Consider the following 27,781-nt stretch of genomic DNA (forward strand, 5'->3'; position numbering starts at 1 on the left):
CAAATATGTCTCTCAAAGCACGTTTTATGCTCTTGTAGGAAACATTCACTCCCCCATTTGCTGACTACAAATGATGTATAACTGGGCTAATAACTCACTAACTTGCAAAGGATAGAAACAAAATGTGCACACGTGGATACATGCAGTTCTCCCTTTGATCTCAAAACAAGCACATTTACTCAAGACCGATCATGCTGGAAATACAGTCCAATTCAAAGTAAATGTCACAGATCCATATATGGAAATGGTCTATTTGCATATAGGCCTACTGCAGCTCTTTTGGGTATGCTGCACTGGTCTGTGTAGTCTGTCTAGTGTACTGGCTGAGTCAGTAGAATCCTAGTCCGAAGCGCTCTGCCTACAACATTTCTTGCAAAGCTCTTCTTGTTTAGCTATGTTGCGTTGAAAGTGGCTAATGCTGCTGTTGATTCGATCACAATTGCCAAAGTAAAGGGAAACGTTGATCGTGTTAACTAACGGAAAACTCTCGAAAGTGAATGAACTTCCATCTCGTGCTTCTTTCCGTGGGCTGATATTTCTTCTGCGAGGCAGTCTCAGGCTACTGCGCAGGCACGCAGTTTAGAGGGAATATTGCTGAGTACCACTCTAAACATTTTCAAGCATGGTGGTTGCTGCAACATGTTATGGGTATGCTTGTCATTGGCAAGGACTAGGGAGTTTTTTTTAGGATAAAAAAAGTAACGGAATGGAGCTAAGCACAGGCAAAATCCTAGAGGAAAACCTGGTTCAGTCTGCTTTCCACCAGACACTTGGAGACAAATTCAACTTTCAGCAGGACAATAACCTAAAACACAAGGCCAAATATCCACTGGAGTTGTTTACCAAGATAACATTGAATGTTCCTGAGTGGCTTATTTACATTTTTGGCATGAATATCTATGGCAAGACTTGAAAATGGCTGTCTAGCAATGATCAACAACCAACTTGACATAGTTTGAAGAATAATGGGCAAATATTGAACAATCCTGGTGTGAAAAGCTTTTAGAGTCTTACCCAGAGAGACTGACAGTTGTAATCGTTGCCAAAGGTGATTGTATTGACTCGGGGTGTTGAAGCTAAACAACATAGTGTTTTATTTTCCATTTAATAAAACGTTTGTATTTTTCTTCCACTTTGAAATTACAGTATTTTGTTTAAATCGTTGACTAAAAAATGACAATTTAAGCCCATTCGAGACAGTATGCACATTCGTGAGGCTAGCATCTCCATTGAACACAGGAGGTGGATGTCAACACCCCTCATCGAATATTTTAAAAAGTGTTCAAATAACTATGTATCCACCAATCCAAAGAGGGGAATAGGCCGTTCCGCTCTGTGGACAATGAATCCCATTGTTAGGGCGAAGACACAAGTATCTTGTCATTATATCCAGTATCTCCACACACACACACACAGTGGAACACATGCGGATGAAAGTTGGGGGAAGGGATTTTTCACGTGGGCGTAGGATCTCGACTGTAGTTTGAGGTTATTGATTCTAGCAGATAAGTTATGGAGAATTTATATCATTAACACATTTCTCACTTAAAGTACATAATACGTGGAGCTTTACCAGAGACGGAAGAGGAAGTGAGACACCCCACTGGCTGTTTTTATTCTGGTTCAAGGAAAGTCAATGAACTAACTAGATCAGACCCAGCTGCTATTGCATTGGTGTCTATGGAAGACTACACCATTAAAAGTAGACTTGAACTGACCATTATTTTCAATGGGAAATGGCCTGAGTGAACTATCTTCATTTATCCACCATATTTGACTTTACTTATGTGATGTGATGTTGTCCCAGTGCTCTGCTGGTCAGGACTTTTGCCTAGTTTGAAGGCTCTCTGTTTTAGAAGCCAGCTTCAATGTATCGGCTATTCATTTAGCTATTTTTGTCAGTTACTTCTATACAATTGTGTGTGTGTTTCACGGTGACGGGCATTGAAGGAGTGTCTCATACAAAACGCTGATAAAGTTGAGGCAACACAACAATAGATACAACACATTAGACATATTTTATTCTAGATGTATTAGAGTTGATTTATACCTCATCCACATGGGTTGGACACTGACATTCATGAATAAACAAAAGGGATTTCATTGACAAAAAAAACATTTGAAAATAATTCATTTGCACATAGAAGCACTAAACACCAATGGTCCGATCCTCATTAGCTCATGTAACATTACATGATAGCCCGCCATTTTGTTGAAATCCTGAATAAGTCGTTTTTCAACAGCTCAGAACAGGTGCATGTTGCGGGTGGAGAATAGTTCTATGCATATCCTTTCTTCAAAGGCTATTTGTTGTGGTGCAAAGCATGTCAGAAAACCCATTTGTATTTGTCTCGTAGGCTAAACACATTTGCCATGTCTCTAGAGGAACAGGATAATGCCACAATCCTTGTGGGGAATACTGGAAAATCACAATATTACACTTGGTTATGTATAAAAAGATACTTGACTATTTACAAAATTCAAGTTTGTATTTCTACAAAGTAAAAGTGCATCAAAATTATGAATTTATTCCATGTATTTTCCTCCAACGGAGATACTGTAGGACTAGTATGAGAGGAGAGGGGAAGGAACGTGGGATCTCCAAAACAGAAGGTCTTTTCTTGGGACTTACAAAAAAAACTGTTCTCTGGAAACAAAAGCACCAGAGAGTTTCTTGAATGTTGACAATTGTTGTCCTGGTGTCTTGGAGATGTTCAGTTCACAATACCATTCTCTAAAAGTCACTTGGGTAGAGTCACATCTACTGGCACATGCCGCCAACTTCTTTGTCTTTGTGTTTCTCTCCAGAAGTATGTACTGTACATGTCAGCACAGTCGGCCATAGTAAGCCAATATTGCCGCCTGCAGTTGGCACAGCACCTTGAGGTTTCTTCTTGTACAGTGTACAGTTATCTCAAAACAAAGCCTACCAAGGTGAATCAAATTTAAGCTGCTTGCCTCAGAATCATTGTCTGACTATAACTGCAGCCTTTTCTAAGTTAGTCATTATTACACCAATAGGAATGGACTCATCAACCAAAATATCTCTCCATCACTCTTCAATGTGGTCAGGAGGAAGGGTGCCATTGCCTAGATACAGGGTAGAGGTCAGAGGTGGGTAACCAGGGGCAGTGTGGGTGGAGGTTAGAGGTGGGTAACCATGGGGAAGGGTGTCTAGATACAGGGTAGAGGTTAGAGGTGGGTAACCAGGGGCAGTGTGGGTGGAGGTTAGAGGTGGGTAACCATGGGGAAGGGTGTCTAGCTAAAGGGTAGAGGTTAGAGGTGGGTAACCAGGGGCAGTGTGGGTGGAGGTTAGAGGTGGGTAACCAGGGGCAGTGTGGGTGGAGGTTAGAGGTGGGTAACCATGGGGAAGGGTGTCTAGCTAAAGGGTAGAGGTCAGAGGTGGGTAACCAGGGGGAAAGGTGTCTAGCTAAAGGGTAGAGGTCAGAGGTGGGTAACCAGGGGTAGTGTGGGTGGAGGTTAGAGGTGGGTAACCATGGGGAAGGGTGTCTAGCTAAAGGGTAGAGGTCATATGTGGGTAACCAGGGGGAAAGGTGTCTAGCTAAAGGGTAGAGATCAGAGGTGGGTATTGGTAACCAGGCACCGAGGAGGGTCCAGTAGTCTCAGCAGTACAGTGGAGGGCAGGGCATTATGGTTGGTAGTGCTAACGTCTCATGGGTCATACAGGTACAGTTGGTCATCCAGTGCACTGAGCAGGTCTTGATCTGACGGTCTCATCTTGCAGAGCCTTCTGGACTGTACCGCTGTAGTGTCGGGGGGATGGGACAGTCCCTGAGTGTTGGTTCCCCTGTGTGTGTGTGTGATGGCTGGTCCCTCGCCTGCGTTAGTTACCGCTCCTCTGCCACCTTTCCATTGGTCTCCTGCTCATCCTCTTCTCTCCTCTTCTGCCTCTGGAAGAAGCCAAGCTTGGAGGAGGAGGGAGAAGTGAGATTGAGAGGCATAGATACTTCTAGATCGTTTTCATAGAAACAATCTCAGCTGGCTTTATCAGTGTGGGAAAATACATACAATAATGTACAATCATTCTTTGCCAGAAGAGGGCAGTGTCGTCCACTATTACACTGCAGTTACAACACTGTCTAGACGTCAGTCAGTTAAAATCCTCCTACTGAATTTAGAGAAAGAACCTGAGTGTTCCCGAAATGGCACACTATGCTCACTGTCACTTCTGCAATCCAGGACAGTACAATTACAGGTGCAATCGGGTAATTATCTATCTAGTTTAAACAAACACAAATCCTGTTGCTGTAAACTCACTATCTAGATATGATTATGTCCATGATAAATGTATATTGTGATCATCATGCCGTTGTAATGTTTGTACATGATGAAAGCTCCAGGGTAGTAGGGCAGGGTTTACCTTCCATAGAGCTAGGCTGAGCAGGGACAGCAGCAACAACCCTCCCAGCGTGCTCCCAATGATAATCCAGATTGAGATTCTGTAATCCCCTTCTTTCCTAATCTCCAGGATTATCTGTGGAAACAAGCACACAAAACAAGACAAAATGGCACCCCGATCAAACAACAAAAGCTGATCCTAATTCAGTTTACACGTCATAGACTGCAGTAGATACCAGTCTACTATTGGAAATCTTACTACATGTTGCTTTTCTCTACCATTGGAAGACTTTCGAAGGGCAGATTCTAGGGTTTTTAAAAGCAACTGGTGCCTCTAAAGCTCTTGTACACACACATTATATGCAGATCTGTCTTGCGTGAGGCTTTGTGGGTCAGTGTTAACACGGTGTCATCTTGCGTGATGCTTTGTGGGTCAGTGTTAACACGGTGTCATCTTGCGTGATGCTTTGTGGGTCAGTGTTAACACGGTGTCATCTTGCGTGATGCTTTGTGGGTCAGTGTTAACATGGTGACATCTTGCGTGAGGCTTTGTGGGTCAGTGTTAACACGGTGTCATCTACCCCCTCCTTTTTTGAAAATTCTGTTAAAAATCGCGTGATGCTTTGTGGGTCAGTGTTAACACGGTGTCATCTTGCGTGATGCTTTGTGGGTCAGTGTTAACACGGTGTCATCTTGCGTGATGCTTTGTGGGTCAGTGTTAACATGGTGTCATCTTGCGTGATGCTTTGTGGGTCAGTGTTAACATGGTGACATCTTGCGTGATGCTTTGTGGGTCAGTGTTAACACGGTGTCATCTTGCGTGATGCTTTGTGGGTCAGTGTTAACACGGTGTCATCTTGCGTGATGCTTTGTGGGTCAGTGTTAACACGGTGTCATCTTGCGTGATGCTTTGTGGGTCAGTGTTAACATGGTGTCATCTTGCGTGATGCTTTGTGGGTCAGTGTTAACACGGTGTCATCTTGATCACCGGTTTGACTGGAATTCCATCTGACCAACGATGCATTAAAAATAAAATGTTTCCATGCTCTCTTTCCCTGTGGAGTCTCGTCAAAAGCAGAGATGAAGGGAACTGGTTGTGCTTCTAAGAGCGCTGAGTTGAGTGCATAACAACTTTGTGTGACTGGTTGTTGCTTAACTCTAAATATTGGCCTATAGGTGGCAGCAAAGAGCAGTGTATGGGAGAACAGGGCTACACCACATGTGTTGCTGTTGGTCCTTTCGGTCCTTAAGCACCATGCAGTCAATCATGTGTGTTAGAATAACAGCCTTGGCTGTGAGGATTCTGCATAGCTATTAGGAGGTCATTTGTAGAACATGAACTGCAACTATAGTGAAAAGTAGTCTAGTCTCTTGGCCAGGCTGCTGTTGAAAATACAAGTTTTCAATCGAATGAATGAATGAATGACTCTATAGAAAAGGTTATGCACTGAAGTGTGTCTTGACTCAGAGTGTTTTGTACTCACATGTCTGACAGGCCTTTCTTCATGAAGAAACATGGGGCTTGAAGGTGGAAGTTCTACTGTTGCACTCGTCACCAGTTCCAGGACTTTGAACCTCAGCTGGTGTTGTAAGAGAGGGTGAATGAACACAACAGGAAGTTGACGTCTCACAGACATGCTCAAGGAGTGTAGGATTTAGCAGTGGAATGCGATATACTCACAGCATGCAAGGCGTCCAACCGCAATGCCCCCCTGATTCTGACGCTGACTTCCTTGTAGGGGTTCAGGTTGACAGTGCATTGGACTGGCAGAGGCAGAGTATTGGACTGGTTCTGAATAGGGGCCAAACACAAGCTTGTTAGTTAAGAATGTTCCATTATTTAGGTAAGCTAGTTGAAATCATATGGTGTGGGTGGGTTACCAGGCGTGAGACTCGAGAGAGGTCTTCTGGGGACGCCCTGCTCTGTGCCACATGTTGAGGGGGTATGCAGCGGGTACCGTCTGTCTAAGGAAACAGAATTACATCTCCGTTAGAACCGAGACAGTATGAGTACACACTTGGTGGTCTCTCAAAGGAAGCAGACCATTCTAAGTCCTTGGCCAGATTTTCAAGTCCTCTCACTTTGTCAATATGGAAGTCCGATATCTGCAACAGCTGGTTCCCGTTTTTGGTCATCTCTGGAATTTCTATATTCAACTGCAGGTCCCTCACGGGAAAGAAGCCCAGGTTCTGAATCTGGGAGAAATATAGGGCACTAATTCAGTCTTAACTCAAGCAATAAAAAATAGTTGGGGTATTTTGTAAATGTAATTGCAGTATTTCTACACTGTAAAGACAATTGATTGTTACGTGGTTGATGTGTGATTGTGGCCCAACCCTGTGTGTTGTGACCTTTCATCCTCACCTGGAAGGTGAAGTTGAATGGAGGACCAATATTTCCTGGTATCTCCAGGGAGAGGTCTGCTTTGATTTCACAGCCAGAGGGGTTGGAGTCCCTTTACGGAGAAAGGAAGGTGATACACTCAATCATGTACAGTGGCATGGGGCGGCATGGTAGCCTAGTGGTTAGAGCGTTGGTCTAGTAACCTGAAGGTTGCAAAGTTCAAACCCCTGAGCTGACAAGGTACAAATCTGTCGTTCTGCACCTGAACAAGCAGTTAACCCACTGTTCCTAGGCTGTCATTGAAAATAAGAATTTGTTCTTAACTGACTTGCCTAGTTAAATAAAGATAAAATATCTGTATACTGTATATCTATGTTTGCCATTGTGTCTGTGCAACACTAAATCAACATTGAATCTGTCAGTTCTAATGACAAGAGTTTAATGAGTTTATTTAAGGAGAGTGACAGAAGGAGAAGGAACGTTAGAGAGGACATTGTGACAAAGACAAACCTTGTAAATAGGAGGTCAGCCTCGTATTTCAGCGGGTGAAAGATGTCGTTGAAATTGTCTTCTAAGGTAACCTCCTCTCCGTCACTGCAGAGAGAAAAAAAATGCATTTCAACTAATCTGGCATGCCAAACTCACATCTCAATGGGACTGCATGCCAAACTCACATCTCAATGGGACTGCATGCCAAGTGACCCTTGGATGACGAGAACATATTTCAGAGATGTTATAGCTCAGTTTCTGTATATCCTGTTTCTCACTGGGTGGATCTGTAGTCTGTGGTTAGTGTGATGAATCAGTTAATTGTTGTAAAACTGATTGAGATTCAGTATCTGCAGGTTTTCACCCTCTTTTCACCCTCACCCTGATTAGTGACTGTTTGACACCACCCTCATCTGTTGATTAGTGACTGTTTGACACCACCCTCATCTGTTGATTAGTGACTGTTTGACACCACCCTCATCTGTTGATTAGTGACTGTTTGACACCACCCTCATCTGTTGATTAGTGACTGTTTGACACCACCCTCATCTGTTGATTAGTGACTGTTTGACACCACCCTCATCTGTTGATTAGTGACTGTTTGACACCACCCTCATCTGTTGATTAGTGAGTGTTTGACACCACCCTCATCTGTTGATTAATGAGTGTTTGACACCACCCTCATCTGTTGATTAGTGAGTGTTTGACACCACCCTCATCTGTTGATTAGTGAGTGTTGGACACCACCCTCACCCTGATTAGTGACTGTTTGACACTAGGAAAGTCAGGAGAGCAGAAACTCCTGAGCTAAGAACATTAGCTCATTATCTCACCTGGTCATAACTGTAAAAAATAATATTCATCAGACAAAGTGTTTAAAAAAACAGTTTAATATTTGAAGTGGTTTAGTGCGCCCTCACCTGCTGGCTTCTAGAATGACTCGTACGTGGTCCAGGAACACTGATCGGCTGAACTCAAACTCCAGGCGGAAAGATACCTACGTGGGGGACGACCAGAGAGAGTATTATAGTACCACGATGACAATGTTTCCAGATATTAATTTACTGTAGTCATTCCTCTCACAGGAAATATCATGCCTTTGCGTCATTGTAAATAACTTTGTGGGTCAAAGGTGTTTTCCTTGTGTAATTCTTGGACAGTCTTAACTCAGTTCTGTCAACATTGCTGATTTGGTCGTTACAGTGCTCGTACTAGTCACATTACCCATGAGTTTTGCCACAACAGAACAGTCAGAACATGCATACAGGTGTGGACACAGAGTAGAGCTGAGCTGAGAGCAGTAGCACTGGGTGAGGGTTCTCCTGGCTATAAACCCTTTCCAAACTGTACGCTCCCTCAGTCCCCAGCCTCCGACAATAATACATCCCACATTAGGGATTAAAGAGAGAAGCCTGCAATAACCTGGACTAAGTCCTTGGCCCAGGACCCAAGGAGCCTGCAGCCCTGTTGGTACCAAACTAAGAACCAGGGCATTTCCCCTCTGAAGACCAAGCACTGAACATATGTACAATTACTGTACTGCCAACATGGATGGGTTCAATGGAGACACACTGTAGCTACCGTGAGTTTACATATGCCTGATTCTAAATCAACCCTTAAAACCTAGGAACCTTGTACCTTCATGTAGATGTAAACAGATTGGATATGGACAGTAGGCGAGAGTGGAGTGTTTTACATTCTGCATCACTACGTCAAGAGAAATAATATCTTCATATATTTCAGGATGTTATGTATAATAATCAGGGTCGGTAGTCATTTAGGCAGGTTACCTTAGTGTTCTTGGGCACAGGGACTATGGTGGTCTGCTTGAAACATGTTGGTATTACAGACTCGGTCAGGGAGAAAATATCAGTGAAGACACTTGCCAGTTGGTCAGCGAATGCTTTGAGTACACGTCCTGGTAATCCGTCTGGCCCTGCGGCCTTGTGGATGCTGAACTGTTTAAAGGTCTTACTCACATTGGCTGCGGAGAGCGTGATCACACAGTCGTCCAGAACAGCTGATGCTCTCATGCATGTTTCAGTGTTACTTGCCTCGTAGCGAGCATATAAGTTATTTAGCTCGTCTGGTAGGCTCGTGTCACTGGGCAGCTCTTGGCTGTGCTTCCCTTTTTACCCTGTAATAGTTTGCAAGCCCTGCCACATCCGACGAGCATCAGAGCCGGTGTACTACGATTCAATCTTAGTCCTGTATTGCCGCTTTGTCTGTTTGATGGTGTGTCGGAGGGCATAGGATTTCTTATAAGCTTCCGGGTTAGGTTCCCGCTCCTTGAAAGCGGCAGCTCTACCCTTTAGCTCAGTGCGAATGTTGCCTGTAATCCATGGCTTCTGGTTAGGGTATGCACGTACAGTCATGTGGGGACGACGTCCTCGATGCACTTATTGATAAAGCCAGTGACTGATGTGGTGTACTCCTCAATGCCATCGGTAGAATCCTGGATTATATTCCAGTCTGTGCTAGCAAAACAGTCCTGTAGCTTAGCATCTGCTTCATCTGACCACTTTTTATAGACTGAGTCACTTGTGCTTCCTGCTTCAATTTTTGCTTGTAAGCAGGAATCAGGAGGATAGAATTATGGTCAGATTTGCCAAATGGAGGGCGAGGGAGACCTTCTCTGTGTGTGGAGTTAAGGTGGTCTAGAATTGTTTCCTCTCTGGTTGCATATTTAACATGCTGACATAAATTAGGTAAAACTGATTTAAGTTTCACCTGCATTAAAGTCCCCGGCCACTAGGAGCGCCGCCTCTGGATGAGCGTTTTCCTGTTTGCTTATGGCGGAATACAGCTCGCTGAGTGCGGTTTACGTGCCAGCATCGGTCTGTGGACGTATGTAGACAGCTACGATAAATATAGATAATCTCTCTAGGTAGAGAGAGAGACTCTACCTCAGGCGAGCAAACCTTGAGACTTCCTTAGATATCGTGCACCAGCTGTTTATATATATGCATAGTCCCCCGCCCTGTGTATTACCAGAGGCTGCTGTTCTATCCTGCCGATAGAATGTATAACTGTTTCCTGCTCCAGCAAAATCGCAGTTCAGATGTCCAGAAGCTCTTTTCGGTCATAAGAGACGGTAGCAGTAACATTATGTACAAAACAAGATGCGAACAACGTGAAAAAACGAACAAAATAGCATGGTTGGTTAAGAGCCGATAAGACGGCAGCCCTCCCCTCCGACACCATCACTACTACATCACCCCTCCGGTGCCATCACTACTACATCACCCCTCCGGTGCCATCACTACTACATCACCCCTCCGGTGCCATCACTACTACATCACCCCTCCGGTGCCATCACTACTACATCACCCCTCCGGCGCCATCACTAGTACATCACCCCTCCGGTGCCATCACTACTACATCACCCCTCCGGTGCCATCACTACTACATCACCCCTCCGGCACCATCACTACTACATCACCCCTCCGGTGCCATCACTACTCCATCACCCCTCCGGTGCCATCACTACTACATCACCCCTCCGGTGCCATCACTACTACATCACCCCTCCGGCACCATCACTACTACATCACCCCTCCGGTGCCATCACTACTACATCACCCCTCCGGCACCATCACTACTACATCACCCCTCCGGCACCATCACTACTACATCACCCCTCCGGTGCCATCACTACTACATCACCCCTCCGGTGCCATCACTACTACATCACCCCCACTTTTTGTTTTTACACTGCTGCTACTCGCTGCTTATTGTCTATGCATAGTTACTTTACCCCTACCTACATGTACAAATGACACTTTTTATATATTTTTTTACTGTAGTTTATTTAGTAAATATTTTCTTAACTCTATTTCTTGAACTGCATTGTTGGTTAAGGGCTTGTAAGTAAGCATTTCACAGTAAGGTCTACCTACACCTGTTGTATTCGGCGGATGTGACTAATAACATTTGATTTGATGTGACAAACAAAATTTGATTTGTATTTGTGTTGACACTTAACCTGTCCAGACGGCCAAAGTAATCCCTGCAACACTTAGCAGTAAGGACATTCTCTTCACAAAAACAGACACAAACAAGCCTAAATTCCAGCTGTATTTAGTATGCAGTGCATAGTCAGCCTACTAACTGCAATCCTTGGCCCCATTCAAGGAGGGGGAGAGAAGAGGAGGAGAGGCGGGGAGCATTGTTAACTGTCCTCCATCGCATGATGGACCCCTGATTCATTCCGGCTGGGCAGGAAGGAATGCCTAATGAGGCAGCTATCTTCCTGCCTGTATAGAATGCCTCAACTCTGACAGAACACAGTTACTGAATGTACACAAACAAGAACCTCTACATTATAACACCCATTTGTTTTACTATCCTTGTGGGGACCAAACAATTGATTGCCATTCAAAATCCTATTTTCCTCTAACTCCTAAATCTAATCTCTAAGTCTAAAATTGTATTTTTCCTTATGATGACCTGGCGAAATATCCCCACTTGTCTGAATTGTTCTTATTTTAATATCCTTGTGAGGACTTCTGTTTTTGGTAAAACCAAAAACACACACTGTGCTGTAGGCATCAGATATGTCAAAGGAATGTTCATCTTGTCTGCCTGACCAAAATGCTGAGGACTGGGTCAGTTTATGCCAGGTCCTATGGGGGGAGGATATTGACAGTAATAATAACTCTAATGGTTGGCTTCAGCGGCATTGGCTTGGAAGACATCACAGTGAAGCAGTGTGGGTAATGACTGGGGCCAATCAGAGCCCTGACACAGTGGAGTGGTGTGGGTAATGACTGGGGCCAATCAGAGCCCTGACACAGTGGAGTGGTGTGGATAATGACTGGGGCCAATCAGAGCCCTGACACAGTGGAGCGGTGTGGGTAATGACTAGGGCCAATCAGAGCCCTGACACAGTGGAGAATGTAAAACCAGAAAGTGCCTTAGGTACTCTCCTCTGCTCTGGGCCAACTCAAGACACCATAGTAAAGTGTTTCCCAAACTGAGTCCTGGGGACCCCAAGGGGGGCATGTTTAGTTTCTTTCCCTAGCACTACACAGCTGATGAAAATAATCAACTCATCATTCATCTTTGAATATTTGAATCAGCTGTGTAGTGCTTTGGGGAAAAAACAAATGGGAACACCTTGGGGTCCCCGGGACTGAGTTTGGGAAACCCTGTAATAGCACTATACCGTACTGTACCCATCTGATGCTACTCTCCTCTGTTCTGGGCCAACTCCAGCCACTGTAGCACTATACCGTACTGTACTTATCTGATGCTACTCTCCTCTGTTCTGGGCCAACTCCAGCCACTGTAGCACTATACCGTACTGTACCTATCTGATGTTACTCTGTTCTGGGCCAACTCCAGCCACTGTAGAGCTATACCGTACGATACCCACTCTCTACAGGGAACACTGCTGGTTTCACTGGGCTGGCCTCTGCTCTCTACAGGGAACACTGCTGGTTTCACTGGGCTGGCCTCTACAGGGAACACTGCTGGTTTCACTGGGCTGGCCTCTACAGGGAACACTGCTGGTTTCACTGGGCTGGCCCTCGCTCTCTACAGGGAACACTGCTGGTTTCACTGGGCTGGCCTCTGCCCTCAACAGGGAACACTGCTGGTTTCACTGGGCTAGCCTCTACAGGGAACACTGCTGGTTTCACTGGGCTGGCCTCTACAGGGAACACTGCTGGTTTCACTGGGCTGGCCTCTACAGGGAACACTGCTGGTTTCACTGGGCTGGCCTCTACAGGGAACACTGCTGGTTTCACTGGGCTGGCCTCTGCTCTCTACAGGGAACACTGTTGGTTTCACTGGGCTGGCTTTGCAGCTAGGGTGGTTTACTGGGAGTCTTAACTCAGTACCACACTTTAAAGAGACCCAACCAGAACAGAAAACATCTGGCTTGTGACTCTGTCTGGCTCCCATTCAAACACAATGACTGTGGGTGATTAATTCATTTCATTTTTTTTAAGGGTCCCCCAACATGGCCCCAGATCAGATCCCTCAGAAGGGTCCCCCAACATGGCCCCAGATCAGATCCCTCAGAAGGGTCCCCAACGTGGCCCCAGATCAGATCCCTCAGAAGGGTCCCCAACGTGGCCCCAGATCAGAAGGGTCCCCGACGTGGCCCCAGATCAGATCCCTCAGAAGGCTCCCTCAACATGGCCCCAGATCAGATCCCTCAGAAGGCTCCCTCAACATGGCCCCAGATCAGATCCCTCAGAAGGCTCCCTCAACATGGCCCCAGATCAGATCCCTCAGAAGGCTCCCCCAACATGGCCCCAGATCAGATCCCTCATAAGGGTCCCCCAACATGGCCCCAGATCAGATCCCTCAGAAGGCTCCCCCAACATGGCCCCAGATCAGATCTCTCAGAAGGCTCCCCCAACATGGCCCCAGATCAGATCCCTCAGAAGGGTTTTTGTTGGAGAGAATATGAAGCAAATAATCCTGCGGTAATTCTGTTGTCAAGGAGATTACCGTTATTTGCGCTAATGACTTGGTGGGGTAATGTGGTGGGAGGATTGGGGAGTGGATGAAACGGGTGGTTAACTGAGACCACTACTTGCTCGCTGTGTGTGTGTGACCTTTATTTATATATGCATTTGATTATCCAGATATTTCATTGGAACAGAATACATCTCCATTTGAAGTGTCTTTCTGTGCTACTAGAAATAAAGCAATTACTGTTGAGTTACTGTTACTGTTGAGTTACTGTTACTGTTGAGTTACTGTTACTGTTGAGTTACTGTTACTGTTACTGTTACTGTTGAGTTACTGTTACTGTTGAGTTACTGTTACTGTTGAGTTACTGTTACTGTTACTGTTACTGTTGAGTTACTGTTACTGTTACTGTTGAGTTACTGTTACTGTTGAGTTACTGTTACTGTTACTGTTACTGTTGAGTTACTGTTACTGTTGAGTTACTGTTACTGTTACTGTTGAGTTACTGTTACTGTTACTGTTGAGTTACTGTTACTGTTGAGTTACTGTTACTGTTACTGTTGAGTTACTGTTACTGTTGAGTTACTGTTACTGTTGAGTTACTGTTACTGTTACTGTTGAGTTACTGTTACTGTTGAGTTACTGTTACTGTTGAGTTACTGTTACTGTTCTGTTACTGTTACTGTTACTGTTACTGTTGAGTTACTGTTACTGTTCTGTTACTGTTACTGTTACTGTTACTGTTGAGTTACTGTTACTGTTGAGTTACTGTTACTGTTGAGTTACTGTTACTGTTGAGTTACTGTTACTGTTGAGTTACTGTTACTGTTACTGTTGAGTTACTGTTACTGTTGAGTTACTGTTACTGTTACTGTTACTGTTGAGTTACTGTTGGTGTTGAATTACTGTTACTGTTGGTGACTCCAGGTTACTGAATGCCTGAATGTGTTCTAATGTTCTCTGGCATGCCACGGGGTTCTATTTCTGGATACCAGACTATAAAAAGCTATAAAGAGATGATCAAATAAGTGTTGTTTTTTAACCAAACTCCTATGTTCAGTGCTTAGGGGCATAGACACATGTTAAGTGTGGATACTTGTTTGTACAGGGCTGTTCGGATGAGATATGTATATATTTGTGAGGCAGTTAGATGTGATTTTGGTGTATGTAGTTGATTGTATAAAGGGCAATAATGCATTTTGTTATGATATTTTGTTGTGATGGTGTTTGCTAAGCCCAGGAGAACTGTTGTACCATAATATTGACAATATTAAAGTGGTGGAGATGGTTACCAGCACACTGCTGACAGCCATCTTGACGGGAGTTGGGTCAGGAAGGACACTCTTCCATAACTCTTAGATGGTCGGGTTGGATAGGTGGGTGACTTGATTGTAAAATGTCCAGGATCAACCCCATATAGATTAACCATGGTGCAGCTTGATCAACTCTGTGGTTGCAAATGGTCTGTATTACTTTACTATGGTCTTTAATGGTCCACTGTTTTGGTTTACTGTTCTGGTAAGCACTGTTATGGTCTATGGTCTCCTATTCTGATCCATGATATGCTACAGTACTCCACTAAGAGCAGCTGTGGTACCCTGTGGTCATGAACGGTCTGGTATGGTGCATTGTGGTGAACTGTGTCTCAGTGTGGTCTACCTTGAATGCCTGTGTCATTAAAGGGACTCTCACTCACCTGCGTCTTGGCTCTCATGAAGGGAGCGCTGACGTTGCAGGTCTTCTCGTGCCTCTGTCTGTCCTCACTGCGACACTCTATCTTGATATCCGAGTTGTCCTGAGATGGAAACAGAGATAAAACACACTGAGACAATCTCCTACATAAGACAAGCCTGAATTCCCTCAGGAATAATTCTATTCTATATGGCTAGAACAGGTGCAGTAGTACTCCATACTGTATTTGAGGAAAGCTTGTTATTAAATAGACAGACTGTACTAGTCTAAAGGTGACTGGCCAAATCATCTTCACACTGACTTCTGTGAGCAGTCAACCAAGCACTGTTTCTGTGACTCTGCGCTACTGGTGTACTGTTGTCTGCAGTACTGGTGTACTGGTGTCTGCAGTACTGGTGTACTGGTGTCTGCAGTACTGGTGTACTGGTGTCTGCAGTACTGGTGTACTGGTGTCTGCAGTACTGGTGTACTGGTGTCTGCAGTACTGGTGTACTGGTGTCTGCAGTACTGGTGTACTGGTGTCTGCAGTACTAGTGTAGTGTACTGTTGTCTGCAGTACTAGTGTACTGTTGTCTGCAGTACTGGTGTACTGGTGTCTGCAGTACTGGTGTACTGGTGTCTGCAGTACTGGTGTACTGGTGTCTGCAGTACTGGTGTACTGGTGTCTGCAGTACTGGTGTACTGGTGTCTGCAGTACTAGTGTACTGTTGTCTGCAGTACTAGTGTACTGTTGTCTGCAGTACTGGTGTACTGGTGTCTGCAGTACTGGTGTCTGCAGTACTGGTGTACTGGTGTCTGCAGTACTGGTGTCTGCAGTACTGGTATACTGGTGTCTGATGTACTGGTGTCTGCAGTACTGGTGTACTGGTATCTGCAGTACTGGTATACTGGTGTCTGCAGTACTGGTATACTGGTATCTGCGGTACTGGTGTACTGGTGTCTGCAGTACTGGTGTCTGCAGTACTGGTGTCTGCAGTACTGGTGTACTGGTGTCTGCAGTACTGGTGTACTGGTGTCTGCGGTACTGGTGTACTGGTATCTGCGGTACTGGTATACTGGTATCTGCGGTACTGGTATACTGGTATCTGCGGTACTGGTATACTGGTATCTGCGGTACTGGTATACTGGTGTCTGCGGTACTGGTGTCTGCAATACTGGTATTCTGGTGTACTGTTGTCTGCAGTACTGTTGTCTACTGTACTGCCATTTATTGGACTGTATTGTTACACTATAGTCTTTGGGTCCTGGAGTAGTGGTCTTTAAAATCCAATGTACTGTGAATCATCACCTTGACTATGAGACTAGAGAATCGTAGGTTAGGAGTGTAGGTGATGTTGAGGCGGGCTCCGTAGGCGTTTTCTCCTCTGTTCTCCAGACGAACGTCCACCACCATCCTCCTCCTCGATCCCTCCATCACTCGCTCTGACCCCTCCGCCCCTCCTTCGGACAGACGTCGACACATCGCACCCCTGGAGTGGACTGCATTCCCACAGAACTGCCTGTGGGGGGAGGGGGGGAAATCAATCAATTCTGATCTCTGTGTGTGTGTGTGTGTGTGTGTGTGTGTGTGTGTGTGTGTGTGTGTGTGTGTGTGTGTGTGTGTGTGCGCTCACCTCCAAGACAGCAGGTCAGTTGTACTCTGTAAGGACAGGCCTGGTATACAGCGGTCGTCCTCATCACAGCCATTCCAGAAGGGAAGCTAGTAGAGCGGGAGATACTCAGTTACAATCCATATGATAGTACGGCTATGCCAAGAGGTCTGGACCTTTATGGTACAGCGACTACTATGCTTGCCCTGCAATCCATAGTGTCACTGGTTCAAGCCCCTGGAGGTTCCCCTTAATCGCTACAATACCACTCATAAAGCTGTAGACTAAGAGCTAAACAAGGAGACGACTGGTTAGTGGTCAGGTCAAGCAGTCATGTGACCCGCTCAAAGCGCTTCCTTCCTTCGTCGCTTCCTTGAAGTGATCACTGAATTGATATGATTGGACAGATGAACGGAAGGTTCCAGCAAATATTGTTTTTTTTACCTTTCCAGACATTTCTAATCAGTGATTACATAAGAAGTGATGATTGTCAGTGGTCAGATGTGTGTATCTCACCTCAGTCCTGAAGGTGGTGGGCCAGGTGTCGTCCAGCGCAGGGCCCTGGTCGGGATCCTGCAGTGCCACTGCCACAGTGAACACGATGGGCCTCACGTAGTCCGTGGTCTCCTGGATCAACAACACGTGGGGAGGATTAGCATTATTACAACTGTATGATAGGATAGAATAGGAAACATTATAATGATAGGATAGGAAACGTTATAATGTTAGGATAGAATAGGAAACGTTATAATGATAGGATAGGAAATGTTGTAATGTTAGGATAGAATAGGAAACTTTATAATGATAGGATAGAATAGGAAACTTTATAATGATAGGATAGAATAGGAAATGTTATAATGATAGAATAGGAAATGTTATAATGATAGGATAGAATAGGAAACATAATGATAGGATTGAATAGGAAACATAATGATAGGATAGAATAGGAAATGTTATAATGATAGGATAGAATAGGAAATGTTATAATGATAGGATAGAATAGGAAATGTTATAATGATAGGATAGAATAGGAAACTTTATAATGATAGGATAGAATAGGAAACATAATGATAGGATAGAATAGGAAACTTTATAATGATAGGATAGAATAGGAAACAGAATGATAGGATAGAATAGGAAACATAATGATAGGATAGAATAGGAAACATAATGATAGGATAGAATAGGAAACGTTATAATGATAGGATAGAATAGGAAACGTTATAATGATAGGATAGAATAGGAAACGTTATAATGATAGGATAGAATAGGAAACTTTATAATGATAGGATAGAATAGGAAACTTTATAATGATAGGATAGAATAGGACACTTTATAATGATAGGATAGGAAACTTTATAATGATAGGATAGAATAGGAAACGTTATAATGATAGGATAGAATAGGAAACTTTATAATGATAGGATAGAATAGGAAACTTTATAATTATAGGATAGAATAGGAAACTTTATAATGATAGGATAGAATAGGAAACTTTATAATGATAGGACAGAATGGGAAACATAATGATAGGATAGAATAGGAAACATAATGATAGGATAGAATAGGAAACTTGTTAATGATAGGATATAATAGGAAATGTTATAATGATAGGATAGAATAGGAAATGTTATAATGATAGAATAGGAAACTTTATAATGATAGGATAGAATAGGAAACGTTATAATGATAGGATAGAATAGGAAACTTTATAATGATAGGATAGAATAGGAAACTTTATAATTATAGGATAGAATAGGAAACTTTATAATGATAGGATAGAATAGGAAACTTTATAATGATAGGACAGAATGGGAAACATAATGATAGGATAGAATAGGAAACATAATGATAGGATAGAATAGGAAACTTGTTAATGATAGGAAATAATAGGAAATGTTATAATGATAGGATAGAATAGGAAACATAATGATAGGATAGGATAGGAAACTTTATAATGATAGGATAGAATAGGACACTTTATAATGATAGGATAGGAAACTTTATAATGATAGGATAGAATAGGAAACTTTATAATGATAGGATAAAATAGGAAACATAATGATAGGATAGAATAGGAAACATAATGATAGGATATAATAGGAAACGTTATAATGATAGGATAGAATAGGAAACATAATGATAGGATAGAATAGGAAATGTTATAATGATAGGATAGAATAGGAAATGTTATAGTGATATGATAGAATAGGAAACATAATGATAGGATAGGATAGGAAACTTTATAATGATAGGATAGAATAGGACACTTTATAATGATAGGATAGGAAACTTTATAATGATAGGATAGAATAGGAAACTTTATAATGATAGGATAGAATAGGAAACGTTATAATGATAGGATAGAATAGGAAACATAATGATAGGTTAGAATAGGAAACGTTATAATGATGGGTTAGAATAGGAAACATAATGATAGGATAGAATAGGAAACATAATGATAGGATAGAATAGGAAACATAATGATAGGATAGAATAGGAAACATAACGATAGGATAGAATAGGAAACATAATGATAGGATAGAATAGGAAACATAATGATAAGATAGAATAGGGAACTTTATAATGATAGGATAAAATAGGAAACATAATGATAGGATAGAATAGGAAATGTTATAATGATAGGATAGAATAGGAAACATAATGATAGGATAGGAAACATAATGATAGGATAGAATAGGAAACATAATGATAGGATAGAATAGGAAATGTTATAATGATAGGATAGAATAGGAAACATAATGATAGGATAGAATAGGAAACGTTGCAATGATAGGAATAAACCAGAGGAATGTATTTAGATTGTCAGGACATTGAGGTTTCTGCATTATGAATTGATCATGGTACCCCCCCATTAACATTACATAGGGGAATATTGCTATGCTGAATGTCTGAATGTCTAGAATTCTAATATTTACAATTATAAAAGTTGTCCCAATTATCTAAATACATGGCTCTGGATAATACCATCTCAAGTCTCTATCTTACCTTCTGATTGGCTGTATGTAAATGTGGTCATATTGCTTCCACCTATCCAATAATCTCAGATCTCCCGGATAAGTTAGAGTCTAGATGTTGATTTGGAATTCAGCTAGAGTTCAGTCAGTGCTCACCATGACATGGAAGTAGATGTGTTGACAGGTCTCCTCTCCAGAAAGCAGGGTCAGGTTTTGAAACAGCAGTTTATCAGGGTCGTCCATTATGGCTCTGGGGTTGAATCGGCGCTCCCCAATGGAGGTGTTGTAAGTGATAGCTAGAGAGATGAAGAAAGAGGGAGCATAAATGTTGGAAACATGTTCTATACATCAATACTTTATTTTCTATAAAGTAATGACCAGAAGCAGCACAGATTACATTACAAAAAAGAAACTTGGACAAAATACAAGAGCCACCGTCAAGGAACTGAAACAACGTCTCAGTCGAGGACAGTTGAATGAGTGACTACTGCGGAGTTGAGAGAGTTGACTAGACCTCTTGAGCCATATGGCTTTGGAAGTGATTCATTTCCAACCCACACTGTTTAAGAGGCACGTTATTTATTACACTGCTTTAATAGCTTGGGGAAAATACCATAAAATGCAGAGCTCATGCACATTACCCTACTGAGCATGCCAACTGGAGAGTACACTGGTCTCCCATACCTCATACCTACTCTCTCCATTATACCATGGCATTGTTGAATGCTCCTTTCTGATTGGCTTGAAAGGCATTCTAGAGTGTGCATTATTTCCCTATAACGTATGGTATATTTGCACGGTAGAATTCAATGGCTATAGTTCATTCTTACATGTTCTATATTTGAGCTGCTTTTTAAAAGTAAAAGTTCAATTGAAAACATTGACATTGTTGAATTCCATTTTCATAATGGCAAGCTAGAACTGATGGTTTGGTTAGCTAAACTAGCAAGTGTGATTGTTTGGTTACCACTGCAACTACTGTATCTATTAAAGTTGATAGCTACTTCAGTGGATGTTGAACACATGCTCTTTTCATTTCCATCAGATGCTGCTTAAAGTTGAAAGCATGTTACCTTAAGCACATTTGGAGATATCTCTTTTCTCAAAGTTTAGTCTTCCTTGTACAGTTGACAACAACAGACTTGCAGCCCCAGCAGCAGCAGCAGCACATCTGACAGATGTTACTAGACCAGACATGATGATGAGGGGAAATCAAATCAATGTGTTCCCACTGTTCAGTGTCCCCTAAATGACCAACCGTCCCGGCGGAGGACAAGATAACTTTCTGAGCCTTCTTCCTATTAGTTTGGTCCTTCTAACATATTTGACAAAGATGGCGGGAGGTTGGGAGGTTAACCAGAAACATCCACGCCTCAATGCCTCCTTAGCCTGCCTCCTTAGCCTGTCTCCTTAGCCTGCTTCCTTAGCCTGCCTCCTTAGCCTGCCTCCTTAGCCTGCCTCCTTAGCCTGCCTCCTTAGCCTGCCTCCTATAATCCCACACAAGGGGGAAAACTTGAGCCAACAGGCCTCAACCTTTAAAACAAATTGTGACCAGAGATACCTTGTGTCAGAGCACGGGTGGGTCACTGTCGGTGATTCAACACCTCAGAGCCACGGCAACCGAAACGGTCTCCAGGGAGATTCAGAAGTGTGGGGTAGCCATGTCGGGTTATCCGCAGCCTGACAACCATCAGGCTGATTATATTGACACCATAGAAATTCAATGAGTAGAGTGGACAGAATGCATACTATTCGGAGGGCAATTTACATACAGTATGCAAGGCTACTTAACAGTCAGAGGCTAGGATGATCCAGATCAGTTCTCATCAGATGTAGCAGTTGGCATAGCATGTCCGTAACCGCTCTGTAGCCTGCAGCGTATGTGTTTGGCAGATAGAATGATATCCTAAACTGTCACTGATAGCGAGGAAACATTTTCCTGTGGCTCTGCTCCGGGGCAAGAAGCCATCACCCTTTCACTTAGTGAGCCAACAACAGAGCGGTCTGACTGACTCAACAACAACCAAGCAGAGACATTGAGCAATACACGTTTGGATCTCTGAACTGCATTACTTCTAGTGCTGACTTGATCCTTAGCCAATGTGTAGCAGGCTTGGAAAGGCTAAGCTTTGCTCTAAACATAGAACAGTCTTGGAAAGGCTAAGCTTTGCTTCAAACAGAACAGTAGGAGATCAACAGTAGAGTTAATCAAGATGTCAGTTCTGCCTGAAAGACAATGAGGTCCTCTGCTGACTGTACAGTGAACGAACAACAGTGAATAAACTTCTTCCTGAATATAAACAAGGCTTTGTGGCTCCACTGGGATATTACATCCATTAAGATGAATCCAGTTTTATTTGTTTAGTTCTCATCCCCATAAAAGCAGTAAGCAGTGGGCGGCTTAAACAGAACCCACATTATGAGAAGTGCAGAGAAAGAGTTCAGCAACATCAGCAATATCTCAAGGTAGTTGGAGTCAATCTGACATCTTTTGCACTGAAGTTATAATCAGTAGAAGGATGCAGGCTACATTATAGTCTATAAAGTGACTCACTGAAGTTATAATCAGTAGAAGGATGCAGGCTACATTATAGTCTATAACGTGACTCACTGAAGTTATAATCAGTAGAAGGATGCAGGCTACATTATAGTCTATAACGTGACTCAATTGGTCATTTTTGAACACTCACCCACTTCCTGTGTAGGAGGTATGGCTGTCCGGGCGGTGACGTTTAGACACACTATGGCTGACATGCAGGTCACGTCCTTGCCTCCCCTGTCACAGTCCTTCACAAAGATGTTGATCTTGCTGGGTTCAAACCTGATGTTGGCGTGAATTCGGACGACACTGCGAGACCTGCAGATGAACCATACACAGTGTTATGATCATAAATGTGGTTATTATATGCTCCGCATACATACAGTACCATAGAAACAGTAGAACACTTGTTAATCTCTAAGAGGAACAGTAGAACACTTGTTAATATCTAAGAGGAACAGTAGAACACTTGTTAATATCTAAGTGACCTATCAGAGGAACAGTAGAACACGTGTTAATATCTAAGTGACCTACCAGAGGAACAGTAGAACACTTGTTAATATCTAAGTGACCTACCAGAGGAACAGTAGAACAGGTGTTAATATCTAAGTGACCTACCAGAGGAACAGTAGAACACTTGTTAATATCTAAGTGACCTACCAGAGGAACAGTAGAACACTTGTTAATATCTAAGTGACCTACCAGAGGAACAGTAGAACACTTGTTAATATCTAAGAGGAACAGTAGAACACTTGTTAATATCTAAGTGACCTACCAGAGAAACAGTAGAACACTTGTTAATATCTAAGTGACCTACCAGAGGAACAGTAGAACACTTGTTAATATCTAAGTGACCTACCAGAGGAACAGTAGAACACTTGTTAATATCTAAGTGACCTACCAGAGGAACAGTAGAACACTTGTTAATATCTAAGAGGAACAGTAGAACACTTGTTAATATCTAAGTGACCTACCATAGAAGCACGGCTGCCCCCAGGGACCCCACGGCCAAGTCCACCAGGCCATCCTCATTCATGTCCATACTGCCATGGATACTACGGCCAAAGTAGCGCAGGCCACTAGCGATGTCTAACGCAGCTATCCTCTGTTTGTATTTCCGCAGAATCCTGTTGCGTTGGCTGAAGAAGACGTAGATAGCTCCTCTGTGGTCATCCTCCAGAGGAGCCCCCACCACCACGTCGTTGAAGTCGTCCCCGTTCAGGTCAGGGACCGGGGCGAGCGAGGAGCCGAACCGAGCGTTCTGACCATGGTCCTGGATCTCCAACGCTCCCTCCAGGACGAAACGATTCTGAAGAAGGAAATAGGATGTCATTTTGGAATATTTCTGATACACGGGATAGAGGGTACTGTAGGTAAAGGTTGTGTCATGTGCATGTCTATTCAATTATGTATTTGCCAATGTTTCCCCTACTGGTTGGTAGGATTCTCTTTGTTACTCTGTACTTAGAGTCTTTGGTTGAAAAACCTTGACAAACATATGCACAAGTGGAATCCATCAACAACAGACATAGTGGCTAAGGAAATGGAGTTACAGTTTCTCAATTGCTAAAACACTAAAACCCATTGGCTGAACAAAGTTCTCAGTTGCCTGGACTCATTTAGCTAATTATGCAGTCTGTTGTCAATACCTTAAACCATTTCACATGGTAAAACACAATTTGCAGATCTCACTTAGACTTTTCAGCAAATCTCTAAACACATTCTCATTCTCAAAACACATTCTGCACTCTAATGCACATGTCATCCATACTGGTAAACACAAGTGGCAACAATCAAATACAAATAGAGAACACATGTCATTGATTGAACACAACCACTCAAAATTGATTTAACCTGTTTCAAATGATGCGACACAACCAATATAAGCCAGTTCAGAGAGCAAACAGGTTGTTGAAGGTGGGAAGGAGAAAGTCTGAGAATGGATAGAAGAAACAATGTACGAGGACGAGTGCGTATGCGAGGTCGGCGACGAGGAGGAAGAGGAGGTGTTGGGCAAGAAACAGGAAGAAGAGGAGGAAGAGGAAGACAAAGAGTGGAAATATCTGATGAAATTCGAGCAACATTGATCACATGTTTACTCCTTTTGATTTTTGTCCCTTTTTAGTATTGTATACTGTAGTACAGTGCATTGTAGGCTGTATACTGTAGTACAGTGCATTGTAGGCTGTATACTGTAGTACTGTGCATTGTAGGCTGTATACTGTAGTACAGTGCATTGTAGGCTGTATACTGTAGTACAGTGCATTGTAGGCTGTATACTGTAGTACAGTGCATTGTAGGCTGTATACTGTAGTACAGTGCATTGTAGGCTGTATACTGTAGTACAGTGCATTGTAGGCTGTATACTGTAGTACAGTGCATTGTGCATGTGTAGGCTGTATACTGTAGTACAGTGCATTGTAGGCTGTATACTGTAGTACAGTGCATTGTAGGCTGTATACTGTAGTACAGTGCATTGTAGGCTGTATACTGTAGTACAGTGCATTGTAGGCTGTATACTGTAGTACAGTGCATTGTAGACTGTATACTGTAGTACAGTGCATTGTAGGCTGTATACTGTACAATGGACAAAGTGTATGGCCCTGAACATTGTGCTTTCCATTTATTAACAGTACTGACTGCTCAATAGATTTTGACTGGTTGCAGGTTCATATCAACAAAGAACAAGAATTACAGGATCACAGAGACAAAGGACAAGTTTGTGAGATGCAGGGTACAGTACTGTAAAAATAGGGGTACAAGGAGGAGGAAGAACAAAAAACAAAATTACAAAGAGCAAAGCAGTGTAGTAATTTCTGATCAATTTTGAGCTACTATGATAAAACATGTTTTCGTTCATCAAAAGACAATGATGGAAAAATATGAATATTTTTTTAGATTAAAAACGTACTTCTCCCTGAGAATTGTATGTTTTGAACAATGTGTTTTCTATTTTTCGGTGTATTGTTTACTGACTGCTTGAGAGAGTATATCATTTTGATCACTTTGTTTATGCTTTTAGAACAGTGTATGATTTTGAACACAGGTAAACTGTTTTGAGGCGAATGTTTCAGTCAGAGGTTATGTAAATAGTGCTTGAAGATGAGGTTTTGTGTTGAATGTTTTCAGGAAATGGAGCAAGGTTTCAGAAATTGTGTTTTAGCAATTGAGAAAAACTGTAAGTTCTAAATCTGTTATCCCCTGTGCTGCGGCCGGGTAGCCCCACCCCACAGGCTTCTGGGATATCTCAGTCATCCATCGATGAGCTTCTTCAAATGGACAGTCCTCCATTTATTTACACAGCTCATAATGAGACATAGAGACATTGTTGTCTTTAACTTCCCCTTCAGTCTTTACAGAAGCTTTCATTTGTTATTCCAAATTCATTTAGGAAAGTAAACAAAACAAGTTGGAAACCTTTGTTTTTGTTTACATAAATAGACCAAAGTAACTAACAAACAATAACTGGGGAGTTATGAGTTTTGAATTTGAAATCAAGTGAAAACCTCAAGCCGCATTGTTTTTGCTCACGCAAGAGGAAGGTTTTAACTCATTTTCTATCCCAAGGGGGAAATATGATTTCCCAAAAACATTGTCAACATGAGGGATGGGAGATTCATCCGAGTGTCACATGATCAAAGGCAAACAAGGCTTCTGGATGTTTCTTTAGGGATGTTTCTGAGGAACTTTGAGTATTCACAGTGGGTGTAAAGTCAGTCGGAGTAGAATTAGGTTTACCCTCAGTCTGGAAAAAGGTACAATCCCTCAGCATGAAGAAAGTATGGGAGCCAAGTATTTTAGGCCGTCATCAGCCATACACATGATCACTCTCCAGTCTGTCTCATCTTTCTCCCTAATCTACAGCCTATGAACAGCTGAAACATTAGATCACTTGCTTTTTTCAGTTGTCTTTTAAAAGGAAAGAGGAGGACAGGGTACTGTGTGTGTGTGTGTGTGTGTGTGTGTGTGTGTGTGTGTGTGTGTGTGTGTGTGTGTGTGTGTGTGTGTGTGTGTGTGTGTGTGTGTGTGAGAGAGAGAGAGAGGATCATACTCAGTGGGGAACATTAGACACATGTGGTGGGATGGGGAGACCATCACTGTCATTATTGGTAGAATGGAAGGCCACCTCTCTGTCACTTATTTTTAACATAAACACAACACCTGTGTCCTTAGTTGGGGGATCCCTTGTCTTTTTTTCTTGTTTGTGGAACCTTAATGATCAAGCCCTTATCAGTCCACAGGTACCCCTTATAGTATATTTGAGAGAGAGAGAGAGAGAAACAGAGAGAGAGAGAGAGGGAGAGAGAAACAGAGAGAGGGAGAGAGAAACAGAGAGAGAGAGAGAGAAACAGAGAGAGAGAGAGAAACAGAGAGAGAGAGAGAAACAGAGAGAGAGAGAGAGAAACAGAGAGAGGGAGAGAGAAACAGAGAGAAACAGAGAGAGAAAAACAGAGAGAGAGAAACAGAGAGAGAGAAACAGAGAGAGGGAGAGAGAAACAGAGAGAGGGAGAGAGAAACAGAGAGAGAGAGAAACAGAGAGAGAGAGAGAAACAGAGAGGGAGAGAGAAACAGAGAGAGAGAGAAACAGAGAGAGAGAGAAACAGAGAGAGGGAGAGAGAAACAGAGAGAGGGAGAGAGAAACAGAGAGAAACAGAGAGAGAAAAACAGAGAGAGAGAGAGAAACAGAGAGAGGGAGAGAGAAACAGAGAGAGGGAGAGAGAAACAGAGAGAGAGAGAAACAGAGAGAGAGAGAAACAGAGAGAGAGAGAAACAGAGAGAGAGAGAAACAGAGAGAGAGAAACAGAGAGAGAAACAGAGAGAGGGAGAGAGAAACAGAGAGAAACAGAGAGAGAGAAACAGAGAGAAACAGAGAGAGAGAAACAGAGAGAGAGAATCAGAGAGAGAGAAACAGGGAGAGAGAGAGAGTCTCAAAACTACAGGAATTCCTCTGCAGTCATTTCCACCTACTAAGAAGCCCCTTTCTTCTCCAAATAACAGGCTGTTAATTCAGTTTGATGTAGTGAATGCTTTCCTACTGAGTTCACGGTGCACTTGTACACTAACCAACCAAGACTCTAATGAAGACGGCGTGCTGGCGCAGGGAGGGAGGCTGTTCATTTCATCTGTGTGACGGCAGGTGCCAAAAGTTGATGTTGTATCAGTGGGTTAACTAACCCATCAAGGCTCTGGAACGTCTGGTAGACTGTGTTGTACCAGTGGGTTAACTAACCCATCAAGGCTCTGGAACGTCTGGTAGACTGTGTTGTACCAGTGGGTTAACTAACCCATCAAGGCTCTGGAACGTCTGGTAGACTGTGTTGTACCAGTGGGTTAACTAACCCATCAAGGCTCTGGAACGTCTGGT

The 27,781-nt window shown here is 42.9% G+C and overlaps 1 protein-coding gene across 1 annotated transcript in view; it reads right to left on the reverse strand.

The window, feature by feature from the left end:
• Window positions 1-1,999: 1,999 nt before the first annotated feature.
• LOC139403924 (integrin alpha-11-like) overlaps window positions 2,000-27,781 on the reverse strand; it is an 87,655-nt gene continuing 61,873 nt past the window's right edge. Inside the window, exons 14-29 of the mRNA XM_071147130.1 lie at window positions 23,391-23,725; window positions 22,568-22,734; window positions 20,034-20,173; window positions 17,416-17,526; window positions 16,924-17,009; window positions 16,599-16,809; window positions 15,315-15,413; window positions 8,113-8,189; window positions 7,214-7,297; window positions 6,725-6,815; window positions 6,442-6,555; window positions 6,241-6,324; window positions 6,041-6,151; window positions 5,844-5,939; window positions 4,382-4,495; window positions 2,000-3,926 (exon numbers count right to left, since the gene is read on the reverse strand). Coding sequence (XP_071003231.1) covers window positions 3,849-3,926; window positions 4,382-4,495; window positions 5,844-5,939; window positions 6,041-6,151; window positions 6,241-6,324; window positions 6,442-6,555; window positions 6,725-6,815; window positions 7,214-7,297; window positions 8,113-8,189; window positions 15,315-15,413; window positions 16,599-16,809; window positions 16,924-17,009; window positions 17,416-17,526; window positions 20,034-20,173; window positions 22,568-22,734; window positions 23,391-23,725 — 1,998 coding nt within the window. The 3' untranslated portion in view covers window positions 2,000-3,848. The remainder of the gene's footprint in view (window positions 3,927-4,381; window positions 4,496-5,843; window positions 5,940-6,040; window positions 6,152-6,240; window positions 6,325-6,441; window positions 6,556-6,724; window positions 6,816-7,213; window positions 7,298-8,112; window positions 8,190-15,314; window positions 15,414-16,598; window positions 16,810-16,923; window positions 17,010-17,415; window positions 17,527-20,033; window positions 20,174-22,567; window positions 22,735-23,390; window positions 23,726-27,781) is intronic.

The sequence above is a fragment of the Oncorhynchus clarkii genome, unplaced genomic scaffold, assembly GCF_045791955.1.
Source record: "Oncorhynchus clarkii lewisi isolate Uvic-CL-2024 unplaced genomic scaffold, UVic_Ocla_1.0 unplaced_contig_13632_pilon_pilon, whole genome shotgun sequence".
NCBI lineage: Eukaryota > Metazoa > Chordata > Actinopteri > Salmoniformes > Salmonidae > Oncorhynchus > Oncorhynchus clarkii.